Source organism: Macrobrachium nipponense, chromosome 12, assembly GCF_015104395.2.
Source record: "Macrobrachium nipponense isolate FS-2020 chromosome 12, ASM1510439v2, whole genome shotgun sequence".
In the NCBI taxonomy this organism is placed as follows: Eukaryota; Metazoa; Arthropoda; class Malacostraca; order Decapoda; family Palaemonidae; genus Macrobrachium; species Macrobrachium nipponense.
The window spans coordinates 48144630-48164440 of record NC_087205.1 but is presented as its reverse complement, the minus strand read 5'-3'; the positions used below and the strand labels follow the sequence as shown (position 1 = coordinate 48164440).

Genomic DNA, 19811 nt, shown 5'->3' with positions numbered 1-19811 from the left:
ACGCTAATGTTGTTTATACTTTTATTAGTTTTCCTTCTTGCCTAGTTACCAGAATTTAATTTACGGCAGATAATTGATTACGGATCAATTATTTGCATAAGGTAAGTAACTGAGATTCCCAAGAGCCCGAGTTGACATTAAGCCAGCTTATTTAAAACACCAGCTGTCCGAGCGTCCACCCCTGGGTGCCCAGTGTTTCGGGCGCCAGTGGCTGCTAAGCGCCTAGTTTTCGGGCTCCAGTGGCTGCTGAGTGCCCAGTGTGTCAGGCACCTATACCTGCCTAATGCCCAGTGTTCGCCTCTCACCTCCAACTCTCGCCTCATGCCTTCCAAAACTGGTGCCATTTCTCTCCTACTAACCCTTTTATATCAGTCTTTGCTCCTACTCCTGGCTCTATCACATCCTTGCCATGCCTTTGCCAGCATTTTATGTCTATTATCATGAATTTATCAGTGTAACAGTGAAGTGTTGTGCAGCGGAGGAGGTGGCTTCTTGTCCCTCAATACTCTTAGACAAAGGTCACTGTCCCATTCCCCTGCACTGGGGAGAAGACATACTGAAGGTCCAAAGAAGGTCGGGGGTTGCATACAGGTGGTCGCTCCCAGTCGAACCTGTTGTCATCCCAGGTATCAACAGACAGCCACAGGAAAGGCATCTTTCTGGATGTGTCAGAGGAGGTGACTATCTGGCCCCTGTGATCTCTTAGGATTAAAGTACTGTTCTGTTCCTTCTCACGGCCAAGAACAGCCTAGGAGAGGACATAATTGTAGTAAAAAAAGTGTGTCTGAGTGTGTTGCCCCCGGTAGTTGCCCCTTCGGTCGAACCTGTATTCTTTCCCAGGTATCAGTAGACAGGTCAATGAAAAGGCATCTCGATGGATGTGTAGCGAGGAAGGGTTTTTTCCTCCTTGGTCAAGCCTGTCATGATTGTATAGGTTTCGACCCAACGCTGAAGGAAAGGCATATCAGTGGCAGTGTACAGTTGTAGTTTTATTCCAGTGGTTCGACACCTAATAGATCGCGTCGAGGACGTGATTCTTTGGTCTCTCAACCTCTGAAGAGGTACTCTTCAGTCAATGAAGCCTCGCACCCTTGGAGTCCTGCTTGTCTGAGTCCTCACAGTCTTTATTCATTCGATTCGACTCGCAACAGCAGACCCAACTCTCAGTTGTTTTTTGATTCGAGGCTTGACTGATTCGATTCTCAGTGGATGTTCGACTTTTGATTTTCGACCTGCAACTCGGCTGCTTCGTCTGAGGGAGTCCGATGGGAGTCATCGAATTAAAGAAAGGTTACTTGTTTTACTTAATTAGTACTACTAATCTTGAACGCCGTGTGCTAGCACTTAGATGTTGGAAGCATCATAAGCAACCTTTTGCTTCCGATAGCTAGTCCTCTCCCAGACGTTTGCACTTACAGATAGATACCAACATGTAGTTCGTAGAAGTGGATTAGAACTCTACTCCTGCGTAGATATAAATGAGCCTTCTCAATACTTTTATCCTAGACTCATTAGAAAAGTAGCAATTCTCATGATGAGCACCAATTACTGGTGCCTAGCCGCTCGAATCTTTCTCGTACGGGCGTATTTTGTTGAGCACCAGAGCTTCTGTGCCATCAGAGATTTCCACTTCCTTGCTTCAGCTCGCTCTACGTTTTTCCACGCCTCACCTGGCAATAGCTGTTGGTAGTCTGGCGCTTCCTATTGGACACCCAACAACAGTCTCCTCCTTCACTTTCATCTACGATAGGTGATCTTTCGTTAGCCACCACTTAACAGGACATCACAAGAGTCAAGAAAGAAGTTTTTCATGTAGTCTTCGTGAAGTTTCGATCGTGAAGACAGATGCGTGGAGAGAGGTAGCAAGTTCTCTCCATCTTTTGCCGTAGTCAATTTTACTCTATTCTCTCTCTCATTCCCGCATTCGAACCAGTAGTAGAAAGGCGGTGCTCCAATTGGTGGGTGAAAATCTCTGCTCTCCCTTCAGGAAGCATCCTTTTTACTTAGGTGAATAAGTTTTCCTAAGTCTTTCGATTGCTTTCTTCGCTGCAAGTTGATCGCGTGCGTTATCGCCCGCTCCCTCTAGTTCCGAGAAGAGCGGACAAGAACAGTCATCCTGAATAAGAGGAATCTACAGATTACTCTCCCCAGAGTTCAGATGTGAGACCCTATGTTCTTGGTTTGATTGTAGGATCTTTCCAGTCAGTGTTTCCATTTTAGGAAATAACCAGTTCGGTATGAACTAGTTGTGTTCGGTGTCCTGTTATCGCCATAGAAGCTTTCCTTTGGGATAGCTTCATCTTTGCTCTCATTCCTTAGAGAATGAAAGAGGTCGGTTTCCAGTCCCTATTCTTTTTCTCCTTAATTTCCTGAAACTCAGGGCAGCCTTCTGGGCCTTCCAAGAGTTGCCAATTTTTATTTTCATTTTGGTGATATTTTGGCAACAACACCACAGAATTGGAATTATCACCGAACAAGGGGGTTTTCTTTCCCTCTTGTTGCAGTTATCATGTAGGTGCTCAAGGGTATTTGTTGTGCACTCGGTGGCTCTACAAGACGAATGCATTCCAAGGTGGAATGTGCTACCAGGCAACTCTGCCTACGGAGTCCCGTGAGGAGCAGTGACTGCCTTCTCATTGAGTGTTTCTTTGCTTGGCTGTTTGAATTAGTATCGTTTCTCCGCTGTCGAGGTTTAACTGCTAATTCGGATTTCTGGCCGGCCATCACAGACTTGTCTGGTTGGCTTTGGATTCTAGCTTATGGTTCCTATTTTGTACTCCACATTTGCCATTGCAAAAATCATCAGAAGAGAAATTTGTCTTTTTAGACTCATTATCATCTTTCTGTTTACCCCACAGTATGAATACAACAGAAGTCCGTAAGTCTGCTTCGTCGCAATTGATCCATAGGCCACTGCGATGATTCAGAATGATTTCTCAGACAAACAGTGGTTTTTGTCTTCCACATTCATATAATCGTAAAGTGGTCAATTACTAATTTTTCACCCTGAATTGAATGACGTTGGAAGACTGAGCCTGATAGCTCTGCTTCCAGTGTGAAGAGAAGGTTCCTCCAAGAACTTCTCTCTTTGTATAAACTTGTTGTCCCCTAGTTTATATGGACTTCATGTTTAAAAGATTGTTGTGTAGTGTTTTTTTGGCCTACTTTGAAGCGAAGCTAAGGATGTAAGAACTACCTCTACTGCATCAGTTTTCTGGCATTGATTGCTCTTTAGCCCATTCTGTCATCAAACAACTGGAGGCATGAGTGATCTTCACTTTTATGTTACTGGCATGGCATTGGGGAAGGAAGCATTGGATGTTCTCCTTTTATTGTCTCTTAACCTTTTTAACAAGATGCAGAGTTTGGAGAGCTGGGGGTAGTGTACTAGGAGAACCCACCACTCTTAGTGGATGGGTCTTGACTTTATTTCAGTGTAGGGGTCACTGTTTTCTGGTTGTTTTATTGAGGTACTGCGCCCAAGTCAAGGGTGGGCACCTATCATACTTTGCTAGCCATAGGACCGTTCTCCTCACTGCAAAGTTTCCCCTAAGTAGGAGGCTTGGCTCTACCGCCACGCCACTACAAGTTAAGATGAGCGCCAACCAGAGGCAGTAGCTATTCATCTGCATAGCTCTCTTAACCCTCTTACGCTGATTGGACGTTTAATGAATAGCTCTCTTAACCCTCTTACGCTGATTGGACGTATTTTACGTCGAGTCAAAATGTCTTCCGTATGCTGATTGGACGTATTTTACGTCGACTCAAAATTTTTTTTTTTTAAATTCGCAGAAAAATACTTATAGGCCTACCAGCCAAAAACTTTTGAATCACACGGCTCAGGTTATGCTGGGAGTTCACGGATCAAGGTGTTGTTTTGTTTACAAGCGCGACCCAAGTGCGCATGCGCGAAATCCTTCCTTCTCGCTTCAGCCAGCATCATCGGCGCATCATCCGACAGCGATCTTTTGGCGCAATCGTGTTTGACTGAACTTGTGCGAGACTTTGAACATTTGTGTTGCTACAGGACGTTCGTAGAGATGTCTCAACGTCGTATGGAACGCGAAAGGTGCGTTTTACCCGTCGGAAGGGATCGTGTTTGGAGAGTTTTGGACTTTGATGCTGGGGAAGGACCAAGCACCCAACCTGACCTCGCTCCTCAACGCTGTTCTGTGCGACCACGTGTGGATGAAAGTGCTTTTAGAGCGTCTCATGTGCCTTTAGTAACCCCTAGGAAGCATCTGGCTGTCCTTGGGGGCATTCATAGGAATTTGGGAGGGCTCCAACCAAGGGACATTGACGAATATTTATCGGAGCTCGATCGAGAGTATGTGGCAAGTCCTCATTTTGATGGCGGTTGGTCATCTAGTGATGAGGACATAACTCCCGATGATAGTGATGACGACGAATATTTGCCCCCCATGTCCGTTCGAGGCTCACATCCGGAAAGTGAATTAGAATTCAGTAGTTTTAGTGCATATGAGGGGGAGGATGAGGATATGGGGTCTAGATTTGTCGCCGATGACGATACAGAAAGCGAAGGCTTGAGTGAGGGAGATGGGCCAGTGGGGGGGGGGGGGTTCGTGTGCGAAATCGTGCGCTCGCATGTAGAAGGTCGGATAGTCGCGCCAGCCAAGGTGAAGGTCGGTCGTCCGAGAGCGACGATGGGTGGACAGAGGACCCCACACCACCTAACATGCATCCATTCATGGCAAATCCTGGGCTCACCGTACCTGTTCCCCTGACTCCTCTGTGTTTCGTTCAGCTTTTACTTACGCGGGAATTGCTGGAGTACCTGGTAGCAGAGACGGCGGACTATGCCAGGTACTGCCGTGATGAACTGCGCTCGACATTATCGTATCGCTGGCGAGGCTGCAACCTCACTGACATGGCGCATTTTGTGGGGCTCCACGTTATTTTTGGATTGATGCCTGCTGCTGACGTCAGGCAATATTGGCGGCGTAATTTTTTCTTAGGTATGCCCAATGTGCCCGGCGTTATGCCCCGTGATACTTTCCTGGCGTTGGACAGATATTTCAACGCCTTCAACCGAAGGGCCATACCCCAGAATAACTCTGATCGCCTCATTTTAGTGCGCCCAGTGTTGGAATATATTTGTGAACGTTGTAAAACTCTTGTGATTCCTGGAAAGAACCTTTCTTTGGATGAGGGGATGATGCCTTACAAAGGACGTCTAAGCATCAAAGTGTATAACCCCAAGAAGCCGAAGAAATATGGAGTGACATTTTTTTTTTATTACCGAGGCCAACACTGGCTATGTCATGGACTTCTTAGTGTATTCCGGGGTCTTCTCCACAATGCGTGAAACTGTTTTCAGGCTTGTGGTTCGTTTCCGTAACCAGGGATACCACCTGTTTATGGATAATTATTATAACTCGGTATCCCTGGCCCAGGAACTGTATGAAGAAGGTGTTCACGTCAGTGGTACCCTTCGGTTGGTGCGTGGGGCCCCGAATGTCCTCAAGAGGTTTGCTAGCCATCCACAACATCTGGCAAGAGGAGAGACACAGTGGCAGCGGAAGGGAGCTGTCTTCGTCATCTGTTGGAAGGGTGTCCGACTCGTCCCCATGATTACAACGAGCCATGAACCCGTCCAAGAGGAGATCATACAGCGGAAGAAGACGCGTCGACAGGGCCGAGTTGTGTATGAGGAGTTTCGTGCAGAGCGCCCTACCGTCATTGGGCACTAAGTAGGCACATGGGAGGAGTTGATCTCTTTGATCAACTCGTCCAGTATTATCCCTACCCCAGGAGAACCAGGAGGTGGACCCAGAAGCTCCTCAAGTACATTCTTCAGTTGGCTCTCCAAAATGCCTACATACTCTACTGTGGATACTACGGTCCCAGTCTCCGGAGGATGACGCCCCTGCCGCCGCCGCCCTTGTTGCTGACGCCCCTGCTGCCGCCGCCCTTGCTGCCGACGCCCCTGCTGCCGCCGCCCCCGCTCGCACCCCTTCTCGTCGGGTAGTGGACCCTCCGTGTCAGCTGATGCCAGGGGATCACACACTGGAGCTCCTAGAAGGGCGCAGGCAGAAACGGTGCGGGTGTGCCATATGAATGGCAGAAGGAGAGACACCCGGTTCTTCTGTCGCAACTGCAGGATAGCTCTATGCAGGATCAGGGAGTGTGACCGCAAATACCACAGTGCGGTCTTCTATTGGAGTGCAACTCAGAGGCGGTCAGGGGAGGGCGCACAGGACCGCGCCCTATCCCAGCGGCCGTAAGGGCGCGTCTCCCTCCTCCACCTGTACCTCGTCATGTCGAGAGGAAAAAAATGCAAGACTTCAATGGAGGAGGGAGAAAACAAGAATAGAACGAAGAGTCAGATTTACGAGTGAGTATTCTGCATTTGTTTTATATTTATTTTTTTATTTATTATTTCAAGTTTTTATATCTCCGTATCTATGCATGAATACGATACATTATATATATATATATATATATACAGTATATATATATATATATATATATATATATATATATATATATATATATATATATATATATATATATATTTTTTTTTTTATGTTGGTATTTTTGGGTAAGCAAAATACATAACAGTCTAGTAATCTTCAGTCATTTCTCTTCATTTTGAAATAAATTCGAAGTCTCTGGAACAATATTTTGATTTATGGTGAATTTTTGAAAAGAAAAATTTTCATTCCCTCCGCGCGCTGATTCACAGCCGAAAATCTTCTAAATACGTACGTCGCATAATCCTAATAGTTGCTCCTTTTCATATTAGCCGTTTTATAGAGTTACATATATCAAAATGTGTGCAAATTCATGAAGAATACAACAAAAAATAATTGAAGGTTGTAGCTTTTCTCATTTTCGAGAAATATGCATACAAATCACAATAATTGGAAAAAAACTACGTACGGTCAACTTTGACGCAACCGACATGGTCAAAAAACGTAATTGTAAGCTAAATCTCCTATGGCTTAGTAATATTCAGTCATTTATCTTCATTGTGAAACAATTTTGAAGTCTCTAGAACAATATTTCGATTTATGGTGAATTTTTGAAAAAAATATTTTCCTTCCCTCCGCAAACCGCTTCGCGGGCGAACATCTCCGAAATGCGTACGTCGCATTATCCTAATATTTGCTCCTTTTCATATTAGCTGTTTTATAGTGTTTCATATATCAAAATGTGCGCAAATTCATGAAGAATACAACAAAAAATAATTGAAGGTTGTATCTTTTATCATTTTTGAAATATTTGCATACAAATCATGATAATTGGGAAAAAAACTACGTACGGTCAACTTTGACGCAACCGAAATAGTCGAAAAACGTAATTGTAAGCTAAAACTCTTACGGCCTAGTAATATTCAGTCATTTATATTCATTTTGAAACAAATTTGAAGTCTCTAGAACAATATTTCGATTTATGGTGAATTTGAATTTTTGAAAAAAAATATTTTCCTTCCCTCCGCGCTCCGCTTCGCGGCCGAAAATCTCCAAAATGCGTACGTCGCATTATCCTAATATTTGCTCCTTTTCATATTAACCGTTTTATAGTTTCATATATGAAAATGTGTGCAAATTCATGAAAAATACAAATGAAAATAATTGAAGGTTGTAGCTTTTATCATTTTTGACAAGCTTTTATCATTTTTGAAATATTTGCATACAAATCACGATAATTGGGGAAAAAACTATGTACGGTCAACTTTGACGCAACCGAAATGGTCAAAAAACGTAATTGTAAGCTAAAACTCTTACGGCCTAGTAATATTCAGTCATTTATCTTTATTTTGAAACAAATTCGAAGTCTCTAGAACAATATTTCAATTTATGGTGAATTTATGAAAAAAATATTTTCCTTCCTTCAGCGCGCCGATTCGTGGCCGCAAGTCTCCGAAATGCGTACGTCTCATTATCCCAATATTTGCTCCTTTTCATATTAGCTGTTTTATAGAGTTTCGTATATGAAAATGTGCGCAAATTCATGAAGAATACAACAAAAAATAATTGAAGGTTGTAGCTTTTCTCATTTCCGAAATATTTGCATAAAAAAAATATATATATATAAAAATTTTGACATTCGGTCAAATTTAACCTGTCCGAAATGGTTGAAATCTGCAATTCTAATCTAAAACTCTTACAGTATCGTAATATTCAGTCATTTGTCTTCATCTTGAAACAAATTGGAAGTGTTTAGAACAATATTTAGAATTGCGGTGAATTTTTGAAAAAAAAAAAAATTTACGTTCGCGCGTTACGAATTCATGCATCATTTTGTGATAATATTTTTTCGGTGTTGCTTTTATCGTTTTACAATGTATTATATATCAAAAGGATCGCAATTTAGTGTACAATACAAAGAAAAAAAGTAACTTGTTAGCTCTAACCGTTTTTTGCACAGCGCGATTTGAATACAATTATGTATGATTTTTTTTTTTTTTTTTTTTTTTTGCTACCATATATCACATTATTTACATATGATAATGATATTTTTTTTCATTTCTGATGGTTGCATACTAAACTTCAGGCAATGACAAAAAAAGGAGCCAAAAATGAACTCTTAATCATGAAAACTAAGCGCGCTGTGATTTTTTGAAAAAAAATTTCCGCTTCCGTGCTCACTCCAAAGCAGCGCCGGCATACAGGAGAGGTTTTGATTTTTAGGGCTTCGGCATAAGAGGGTTAATTGATAGGAATGACAAGCATTGTTTTTTCAATGCTAGCAACTTTTCTCTTTTAAATTCATTACATGATTTAATGCTTTGGAGTAGAATATGTCCATGATCCCACCTCCATTCAGTGTGGAATCGGCTATATAATTACTGGGTAAGTCACATGTACAAAAATGATATTTTTATATTAGAATTAAATTTTGTATATACTTACCCAGTAATTATATGATCAGAGCCCACCCGCCTCCCCTCTGATGGACATTATGCATAAAGCAGTATGACGAGAATAGCTAAGTCATTCCTAGTATTGCCATAGGGGGAAGGCATTGTATACCTACACTGAGCCATCGAAACGCTACCCGCAAAATTGGAATATAGAGTAGCAAACTCTAAAGCTTTACAATTACTGGGTAAGTAAATACGAAATCTAATTTTATTATAAAAATATAATTTTCATGGATTGGGTGATGGGTGCCCTTGCCAAGAAAATTCAAGACTCCTTCAGGCTTTTCGGACAGTTCTGATCTGTTGGCAGTTCATTCCTGTGTAGACAAAGGTATTAGGGACAGTTCCTGTGAATTAGCTTCAACATTTGCAATGTGCATTTGTTCCTACATGATATACAAATCCTCTGTCCTTTACATAAGGAATTACTTTCAGCGTAGGCTGGAGTACGGCAGTTAAATTCTTGAACAAGGTGGTTAGGCAGTAACTACCGTCTGATAGGAGGGTAGGAGCGCCTGCCCAGATGTAAACAGTCCTCTTTGCTTTCGGCTGTCTTCCGATGAAGACATATGTTTGAGCTCTTGCTGACTAGCCGTGAATTACGATTTTCCCAGTGGATCTTTATTTTTTTATTATGAATGAATATGTATGTATACTGTGTTTGATATAAATAAGTACAGTGTTCCCCCTGTATTTGTGGGGAATGGGTATCAGACACCCCCGCAAATAGCTCGAACCCGCAGATAATTAGAACTCCCCTCTAAAAGTGCTTATATCTGCCTATCTTGAAAGTTCAGATACCAAATGTATACTTAAGTATAATCCTACATCAAATATACCATTGAATTGGTATTGTTAATATCATTTTAAAGTTATCTGAAACATTTTACCATTAGAAATATAAATGCAGAGAGAAAATAATTCCTTATGATATGAAAAGATTGAAATGAACTTCTATAGGCAAAACTTCCTCCCCTCCCTTAAATATATACATCTTTTCCAGAGAAGAGAGGGAGGGCTGAACAAGTATCTGTATCAATAATTTTGCTGAGAGAGAGAGATAAAAGAAGGAAGAAATAGAAACACCAAATGTATACCTTACATAACATCCTACATCAGATTTATCTTAGATTATTATTATATTACTGTATTAATCTTATAGGTTGTATTAATTTAATTTCAAAGTAATATTAAACATTAGTACCCTTAAAGGTATATACGTACGTACATACATACGTACTTCTAACACTTGCAACAGAGAGAGAGAGAGAGAGAGAGAGAGAGAGAGAGAGAGAGAGAGAAATTGCATAAAAGCCATTAAAATTGTTGCACTGCTCCCCTCCCATCACATTACTTCACATTTTCATACAATCAACTTACCTGTCAGATATATACATAGCTAAGACTCCGTCGTCCCCGACAGAAATTCAAATTTCGCGGCACGCTGCAGGTAGGTCAGGTGATCTACCGTCCTGCCCTGGGTGGCAGGATTAGGAACCATTCCCGTTTTCTATTCATATTTTTTCTGTCACTTGGAATGTAAACAACGTTTGCAGTTCCTCCTGACTTGATTTTTGGATTTCATCGCCATCGATCTTCTGGGCTATCTTTTGCAGGGAAGTACTGGATCTTTGGTTCGGCATACGCATATTAATTTGTTTTAATAACTTTGGCTTCGAAAATTTCGAAGAATTGTTTACGTGTAACTACCGAACTTTTCGGTAGACACTCATTTAGTTTGCAAGAAGGAAAATTTTAATATTTATTCATAATAACGTGTAGTAAATGTTAGAATTGATTGAGCTAACTTCCTTCTTGAGGAAGTAAGGAATAGAATAGTTACGCTTCCTTTAGAAGTTTTTATAGCTCTCGTACTAACGAGCAGTTAGAGCATTAACAATACTAGTAGTGTTGTATCCTCATCTTCTTACTTCACAGAATCTTCAAATTCATATTGCAATTTGAAGACAAAGGAATGTAGCTCAAAATATGAGCTATTGAAAGGTAAGAAGTGATTTTAGTGTTAGTGCAGTGGAGGGTGCGTTCTGATCGGCTCTGTTTCGCTCCCAGGCCTAGACCTCTTCCAAGCTCACATACCCAGAGGAGAAGGAAAGTCGAAAGCCTTACGGAGGTTATGGAGAATCCCCACCGATCAGGCGTCCCCTCGGCAGGATCTGTAGAACGTCCCAGACTGCCAAGTTCGCCATTGGAAAGGCGTCCTAATTAGTAGAGGGTGCGTTCGATCGGCTCTGTCTCGCTCTCAGGCCTAGACCTCTTCCAAACTCACAAGCCCAGAGGAGAAGGAAAGTCGAAAGCCTTACGGAGGTTATGGAGAATCCCCACCGATCGGGCGTTCCCTCGGCAGGATCTGTAAAACGTCCCAGACTGCCAGGGATAGCCATTGGAAAGGCATCCTTTAAAAAGTGCGTCTCTTCATCTTACATCTGAAAAGACGAAGAATGTACATGTTTGGAGTTCGGACGATCTGGCTCGTTCTCTGAAAACTAAGAGAACACTGACTCACTGAGCGAGAGGCTGAGAGCCAGCCAGCAAGCTAGCGCGAGCCAGGTTCCAACAGCCAGCAGCGAGCCGCGTTCCAACAGACTAGCCCAAGCCGCGTTCCAACAGACTAGCGCGAGCCTCGTTCATGCAGATAAACGCGAGCCGCGTTCCAGCAACTGAGTGCGAGCCGCGTTCCAGAACTTTTTTCTTGGCGCAAGGCGCCTTCAAAGAGAAAACAGACGGCTAGACTGAGGAGCCTTATAGTAGAGTGGCAATCAGAAGGATGCTTCTATTGAACGTTTACTGGCAAGAGGCTCGTATAACAAGACTAGAGGCGCTCGGATCTATCATGGCGCACGGGACCTTCCACGCAAGCTGAAAGGAGCGAGTCTCCTTTCTAGCGTGCGGAACATTCCAGGCGCGCGGAACTATCCAGACGCCAGGCGCTAGGCGCAAGGATCCAGACGCCAGGCGTCAGAAGATTCCAAAATCTTCATTTGAGAGAGAGGTCAGTCGCGAGACTCCTCTTTGAGTTTTTCTTTAACTTGAGCAACTTTCCCCTGGCAAATGTGCAAGATGTCGCACAGGCGGCCGTTGCTTTTGTCAGAAGGATTCTGATACTAAGAGAAGCCCCTTTTCATTATTCAGAAGACTCCTGTGTTAGGCAGTTCCTCTCAATGCGGACTCTCTCCTTCATCCATGCTCTTCCCTCATTTTGAGGAGGCAAGAGCTTTGGGAGTTTTTCTTGATAAGAATCTCATCGACGTTTGGGTATGATGGCGGATAGGAAATATCTACTTCCTTCCGTAAACCCTAGTGATGAACAGGAATTCTGTCTCTTCCGCGATTTATGAGGAAATCACGAAGATTTAAAGAGTTCCTGGATTAACTTCCTTCCTTAAGGATATATGTATACTCTTTCTATCGTTCTATTAACGAAAAGAACGAAGATAGTAGAAGGTAGTAGAGTTTCTGCTGTATGAGAATACGATACGGTCAAATCATAAACACATACCGTAGTTACTTCTTTTCTGTACAACTCAATTACCAGTATCCTTCTAGGACTTACCTAGGAAGGACTACGCTTAAAGGGATTGTTAAGACAACACCTACTTAGCTTCTAGATTTATCGAAGTCTTGTTTCGCTTAAATATGCTTTAATAAGAACTTCCTGAAGTTCGATAATAATTTTATAAAATTCCTTTATTAAATGGAGTAGCTGGCAACTCTGGAAGAGTAAGGCCAGACGGCTTGAGACCAACGCAGTACGCCAGTTACTGTCAGTACCATGTAGGTGTCAGTCATGAGCGGTTGGGTGTATCTCTCTCTCCTGCGGGATGGAATAACTATCTGGATCTCTCCCCTACAATCGCGGTCTTAACCTCGGATTGAGGGGATAGTTAAGCTAACATAAATAAAATATTGTATGCCTTTTGCTAAGAAGCTTTCAATAAGAGAGATAGTACAACCTTTCAATGCTGTTTACCGTAGGTAACATTATTAAAGGATTCTATCGCAGCAGAACATTATATTATGTATATAATGCTCTCAGGCTTACGAAAGCATAGCTTATTAGAGTACCTGCTCAGAAGAAGATGGATTAGTCGGATGGGAAACATTCTCTTTGGGGCAGAACTTGTTTCCCTGAATGGCCTATACTACGTATATAAAGCTTTTTCTACTAAGAACGGAATTAACATGTGAAAGGATGTCGGGTACCATAAAGGCACAGGTGTTCTGGCACATAACATAAAAAGAATTAGAAGGAAGCGCCAGTCTGGCGCAATGCGCCAGAAGTGCCAACCTGGCGCAATGCTCCAGAAGCGCCAGCCTGGCGCAAAATTTGCGCCAGAAGCGCCAGCCTGGCGCAAAATTTGCGCCAGAAGTGCCAGCCTGGCGCAAATTTGCGCCAGAAGCGCCAGCCTGGCGCAGTGAGCCAAGAGCACCATCCAAGATTTTCTCGTTCTAGCGAGTTATTAACCTAAGAGTCCAGTAGCCTCTCGGACACCAGGCTCGGTAACGGCAAGATTCGTTCCTGATTTCGTTACCCATTTAATCACTTAGGCCAATTCCACGACTCTCTCATATCGCAAAGAGCATCGAGAATCTCTTTTTTCGCTCCTATTCGCGTTAACAAAGAGATCCTTCTCGATCGACGATAATAACTGTTAACATGTTTAACATTTATTGGAAAGAGTTGTGAGAACCTGCGGAAAGTCTTCTTCATAGATCTCTCAGTAAGGTAGAAGACGAACAGGCTTCCTATAGACTGCTTCCTTTTCCTCGAACCAAGAGAGGTAGCAATATACGCCATCTTTATTTTTTTTTAGAAAGGGGAATAAACTTAAGTCTTTTTTCCCCTAAATATAAATTATTTGCAGAATTTAAGATAAAGGGCGTCAAAGAAAGAGAAGATAATATTTTATGCCTCATTTTGGCCTTAGAGAGGTTGGAATTGGATTCACAGAGGTCACGTTATTCTCACAGCATGTTTTGGAAGTCTTTTCCAAGACAGTCTGTATATTCTATCAGCATCTATTATAATGGACCTTAACAACCTCTCCACTCTGAGTCTGTCTGCGTACAGACTGACCAGAAGTGGACATGAATAGAGTGGATTTTTCAAGGTAAATGACAATAGTCATGGACAAGATATAGAATTGCTGCAGATTGTGCTAGAGGGAATGAGGAAACTGTCCTCTTCCGATACCTCAGTGAACCACATAGCGGTTTTTTCTTCCCTTTCAGAGGGAAGAATCACCTTTGTATATATCTGTTATCAAAGAATGCAGTAAAAGGCTATACTCTGTCTCTATAAAGGGATTGGAGATAGCAGAGGATTAAGATCTTCGGGATCTTATACGATACCTCAATATGACAAGAGTAGGATATCATGTACTTCTAATGGGATCTTTTTTGTGGCCACAGATTCTATGTTCCGACAAGATGGAACTGCTCCTCATCAAACTTCTTTGAGAAATTTTTATGAGGGAATTCTTTGTTTCTCTTGGTCCCAAACGATTCAACGAAGACAAGTGAATTTTTTTTGAGCATTGGAATCTCGCATCAGATTCTATGGAGATTAGGCAATGGGTTTGCCAGCATAGTATGTCTGGCAAAAGAACTAAAACCCCCTATTCCTGATTCAATGTTTTCAGATAGAGGTTTCGTTGTCCAGGCAGGTTACTTACGTTTTCACTTTACAGCTTAGAATGGTTTATAAAAACAGCCTACAGTAGAATGTAAAACCGTTTGCCTACAGAGTATTTGGAATGCGATGACGGCTCGCAAATGCTTCCCAGAAGGTGTTCAGAGGGATACAATAAGGAGCTAGAAATCAGGAGTACTCCCAATTTCAGCTCGGAGTCTCCTTCGACTTCCAAGCTTCTTCCCTTCCTTCGGACAAGGATAGGGAAGATTCTGCAACGAGAAGCCTCTTCAACAGGTAAGAAGAGATCTCGTGAGCAAGGGAAGTACTCAAGAAGGATCCTCCTCGGAGGAAGACTTATCTCTCATACTGTTAGATATCCTATCGTATACTGGATGTAGCTGACTACAATCACCTCCCCTTGCCGGAGAGGCCAAAGCTCAAAGTGGAAGAATTTCTTCCACCCTTCTCCAGTCTTGTGATTTACTATTGTGGATGTTCAGGACTTTCGGACAATGTAGCGCCAACCAGGAGCCTTATGCTAAAAACGGCGTAAAAAACGCCAGAGGCAGACAGCCCAAGAACACTGTCATTGTCTGATGAGGAGAAAGACTGGGCCTACAACCTGACACAGATGCGCTAGATGCGAACATATAGGACAGATAAGAGTTGTCCAATGTGGACATTGCCAGACATCCTCGAGACTCTACCAAGCTCGAAGCTCCGGCAAGTGGGGAGGAGCCAACAGGCGCGAGGCGCCAGGCAGGCGCAAGGTACCAGCCAGCCTCGAAGCTCCAGGCAGGCGCAAGGCGCCACTCCAACCGGGCACGAGACGCCAGCCAGGCGCGAGGCGCCAGCCAGGCGCGAGCAGCCAGCCAGGCGCAAGCCAGGCTCTAGGCGTGAATCTCCAGCTAAGGCGCGAGGCGTCAACCAGATGCGAGGCGCCAGTCAAGCGAAAGGTACCAGACAAGCGCTAGGCGCCAAACCAAGAGCGAAGCACCAGCCAGGCGCGAGGTTCCTGCCAGGCTTCAGGCTTCATCGAGAGATCCATTTCAAGAAAGCCTGGTCTTCTTTGAAACATGGAGATCTCCTAAGCACTTCATAAGTGACTTGATTCCTTCAAACAGCTGAGGAATTAAAGCGCAGGAAGTGCGCGCTTTTGCAAATTCTTGTTCTTTACATAACAATATGTCATATAAGACATATTAGCTGTGTTGTACGGTAGAGGCAACTCTGTGTTGACTTCTCATTACACAAAGGATGTCAAGTTAACCTACGAGAGATCCTTCTCTTTTGGTTTTATACGTTTCTGCGGATACGATTACTGTGATAAGGAGCCGACATGATCCTTAACTTTGAGTTAAAGTTTTTTAACTTAGTGAAATTATTGGGGTTTTTGTTGAAAGGAGTGTGGGGATAACTCTTTTCAATTTGAGCGCGAATCCCCGTGTTAGGATCAGGTGATCGGGATCGGTGTTGCGCTCCTTCATAAGGTGTATTGTTATAGAAATTATTGGGGTTTTTGAAAGGAGTGTGGGGATAACTCTTTTCAATTTGAGCGCGAATCCCCGTGTTAGGATCAGGTGATCGGGATCGGTGTTGCGCTCCTCATAAGGTGTATTGTCATAGAAGTGGTCCAGTACCCATTGACAAAGTCCTTTCAGGCTCTGCCGAGTAAGCGGTTCATACCCCATCGGCAGACCCACAAGAACTCTTAGCCATAGATCACATATCTCGCTAAAGTCTTGAGGTGATGCAGACTACCGGGCAACAGCCACGAAGTCTACCACCTATCAGATAGGAACCAAGGTTATTTATACCTACAACATATGTTGTTTACCTGTCTATTCCATGTTAGCTGTCTCTTACCCTCCACCAAAGGGTGTCAATCAGCTATGTATATATCTGACAGGTAACTTGATTGTATGAAAATGATATTGTTATAATACAATAAAGTTTCATACATACTTACCTGGCAGATATATACGATTAATGGCCCCCCCACCAGCCTCCCGGAGGAGACAGGTGGAAGAGAAAAAATATGAATAGAAAACGGGAATGGTTCCTAATCCTGCCACCCAGGGCAGGACGGTAGATCACCTGACCTACCTGCAGCGTGTGCCGCGAAATTTGAATTTCTGTCGGGGACGACGGAGTCTTAGCTATGTATATATCTGCCAGGTAAGTATGTATGAAACTTTATTGTATTATAACAATATCATATTTGACAGCTTCCCGAGTTCCGAGCTTCTCTGGCGTTGAGAAAAGGTAGGGAAATGGATACAAAGAATTTTCATGACAGTTATAATATTGTCTTATATTATTATTATTTTTTTTTTTATCTTATCACAGTCCTCTAATTTGACTGGGTGGTATTTATAGTGTGGGGTTCCGGGTTGCATCCTGCCTCCTTAGGATTCCATCACTTTTCTTACTATGTGCGCCGTTTCTAGGATCACACACTACTGCACGAGTCTTGGAGCTACTTCAGCCTCTAGTTTTTCCAGATTCCTTTTCAGAAATTTTGGGATCATGCCTAGTCTTCCTATGATTATGGGTACAATTTCCACTGGCTTATATTACATCCTTCTTATTTATATTTTCAGGTCTTGATACTTTCCATTTTTTCCATTTGTTTCTCTTCAACTTTGGTGTCCCATGGTATTGCGACATCAATGAGTGATACTTTCTTCTTGATTTTGTCAAGCAACGTCACGTCTGGTCTATTTGCACGTATCACCCTATCTGTTCTGATACCATAGTCCCAGAGGATCTTTGCCTGATTGTTTTCTATCACTCCTTCAGGTTAGTGCTCATTTATTACTGCAAGGTAGTTGATGTTTCTTGCACAGGCTCCAGTTGAGGACTTTTGCCACTGAATCATGCCTCTTTTTGTACTGGTTCTGTGCAAGTGCCAGACATTCACCTGCTATGTGGTTTATGGTCTCATTTTTCGTATTGCACTTCCTACATATGGGAGAGATGTTATTTCCATCTATCGTTCTTTGAACATATCTGGTTCTTAGTGCCTGATCTTGTGCTGCTGTTATTCCTTCAGTTTCCTTCTTGAGCTCTCCCCTCTGTAGCCATTGCCATGTTTCATCGCTAGCTAGTTCTTTAGTCTGTCTCATGTATTGTCTGTGCATTGGTTTGTTGTGCCATTCCTCTGTTCTGTTTGTCATTCTCCTGTTTCTGTATATTTCTGGGTCTTCATCTACTTTTATCAGACCTTCTTCCCTTGCACTCTTGAGCCACTCATCTTCTCTGGTTTTCAGATATTGCCCCAGTGCTCTGTTCTCGATAATAGCACTGATAAACCACTTAACTGCGCTGCTAACCGGAGATCAGCGCTGATAAACAACTAACTAGTGCCGATAAACCACTTACAGGGTGAAAATCACTTACCGGCGCAACAAATCTAGTTAAAGGTATTGCTAGACAAATGTAAAACTGGATCTCCATTAACCGATGCCGCCAGTAAACGGGACTGCCTGTATATTGTTTTCACTGTACGTACTATATAGACCTCCCGGATTCACAGTGGATGTGTACCACATACACCCAGCAAATAGCTCAAGTCCCCAAAATCTACTTGAAACCCCTCTAAAAACACTTAAACTGCATATTTTGATAGGTTTAAACACACACAAAAATGCTTTTACCTGAATATTTTAATAGTTTTATCACAAAAGATGCATATAGTTATGAAAATTATATGAAAAGCAATAATTAGTGAATATTCTTCCGTGGAAAAATACTGCTAATTAGGCGAATTTTCCGCGATATGTGTACGTATATGTTTTATAGAGAAATCCACAAATTGTGAGAATGCAAATCCGGGAGGGTTTACTGTATTTCTAAATCATCCAGTACTATAAAGAATTACAATGGTAAAAAGAAGAAAAAATTTAGATTCATGCAACATCGAAAATTTAGTATTTTTTCCGTGCTTTGAAAGTTATGAATTTGGAGAAACAATACACACTGCCAACTATTGACAAAAATAAATACTAAATGTTTTCTATAGGGAGATGAAATAAAGATAGTGGGAATTCATCAAAGAATCAATTAAATCAGGAGAAATAAAGGTAGTGGGAATTCATCAAAGAATCAATTAAATCAGGAAGATGGAAATAAGTACTAGGAATATTTTATGAGCGTGAATAAGTATTCTAGTGATTGTAAGAGGTTAATCATGAGAAAACTTGGGATAATCAGGGAAGGGTTAAAGGAACAGCAGCTTCGTCTACCTTGTGTTCTGATCTTTGCCAAAATTCTTACTAGCAGAATAGGCATGTAGAGCAAAAATTTGAACTTCCCTTGTCTGAGTGTTTGTAACGTGAATGTTCATAAGTAGGGTGATGACTGTACAGGTAGTCACCTGGTTTCGATGAGCTCGACTTACTATATTCAGAGCTTATGGTGCTCTTCAAATAATATACTATATTCTTCAAAATTTATTTCCCGGGGCGGTTACAACACGTTCCTGGTTTACAAGCCAACAATGCCAATCCAACAGAAGAAATTGGCTCCAAAACAGCTGAATGGTAAAAATTTGGAGATTTTAGATGAAAAACTCTATAAAAATGCAGGTTATGTCAATTTCAAGACACCTAAAGGATTAAAAGTAAGGTACTCTAATGATTTTCGACAATGTTTCGGGATGCGACAATTTTTGGCTTACGACGCAGTGTCAGAACGGAACCCCCATTGTAACCAGGGGACTGCCTATGTACTGTAACAAAGAATGGAATCAAGAGTCAAAGTCCAGACAAGGTAAAGAAGGCCATTCATTGCCGTAATGAAAAATATAAAATACATAGTAGGAAGAGTGAAAAATATAAGGAGAATTCTAAAGGCAAGATATGCACAGTAGTACATAGTTAAAAATATTAAAATGAAAGTTGAATATGAAATCTGAATTTTAAAAATTGACAATAATATTGTAGTTTCTGTTCGTATTGTAGACAAGTGGTGTTTTTTTTTTCTACTACTACTACTACTACAACAACAATATACTATACTCCTAAGAAGTCATTTTTCTTTTTCTATAGTTCCATAAGATGCCTATTTCAACATATGATAGGTTTGAATGCTTAAAGTAATTTTTATTTTTATTTACCTTTTTTCTGTAAATGAGCATTTAGCTTTCATTAAATGAGCATTTAATTGTGTTTCAGGAAAAAAAAGGATCGCAGAAAAATAAGGAGGAAAGCCAAATCTAGTAAACACCACAAAGATAAGAAGAAAAAGGTAAGGGTATAAGCCTAG

The 19811-nt window shown here is 42.0% G+C and overlaps 1 protein-coding gene across 11 annotated transcripts in view; it reads left to right on the top strand.

Moving 5' to 3' along the window:
• The window catches only part of LOC135224515 (E3 ubiquitin-protein ligase MYCBP2-like), a 1655355-nt gene that overhangs the window by 143457 nt on the left and 1492087 nt on the right, over positions 1 to 19811 (top strand). For all 11 annotated transcript variants that reach the window (XM_064263565.1, XM_064263560.1, XM_064263570.1 and 8 more), the window contains one exon: positions 19721 to 19793. In XM_064263565.1, coding sequence (XP_064119635.1) covers positions 19721 to 19793 — 73 coding nt within the window. The remainder of the gene's footprint in view (positions 1 to 19720; positions 19794 to 19811) is intronic.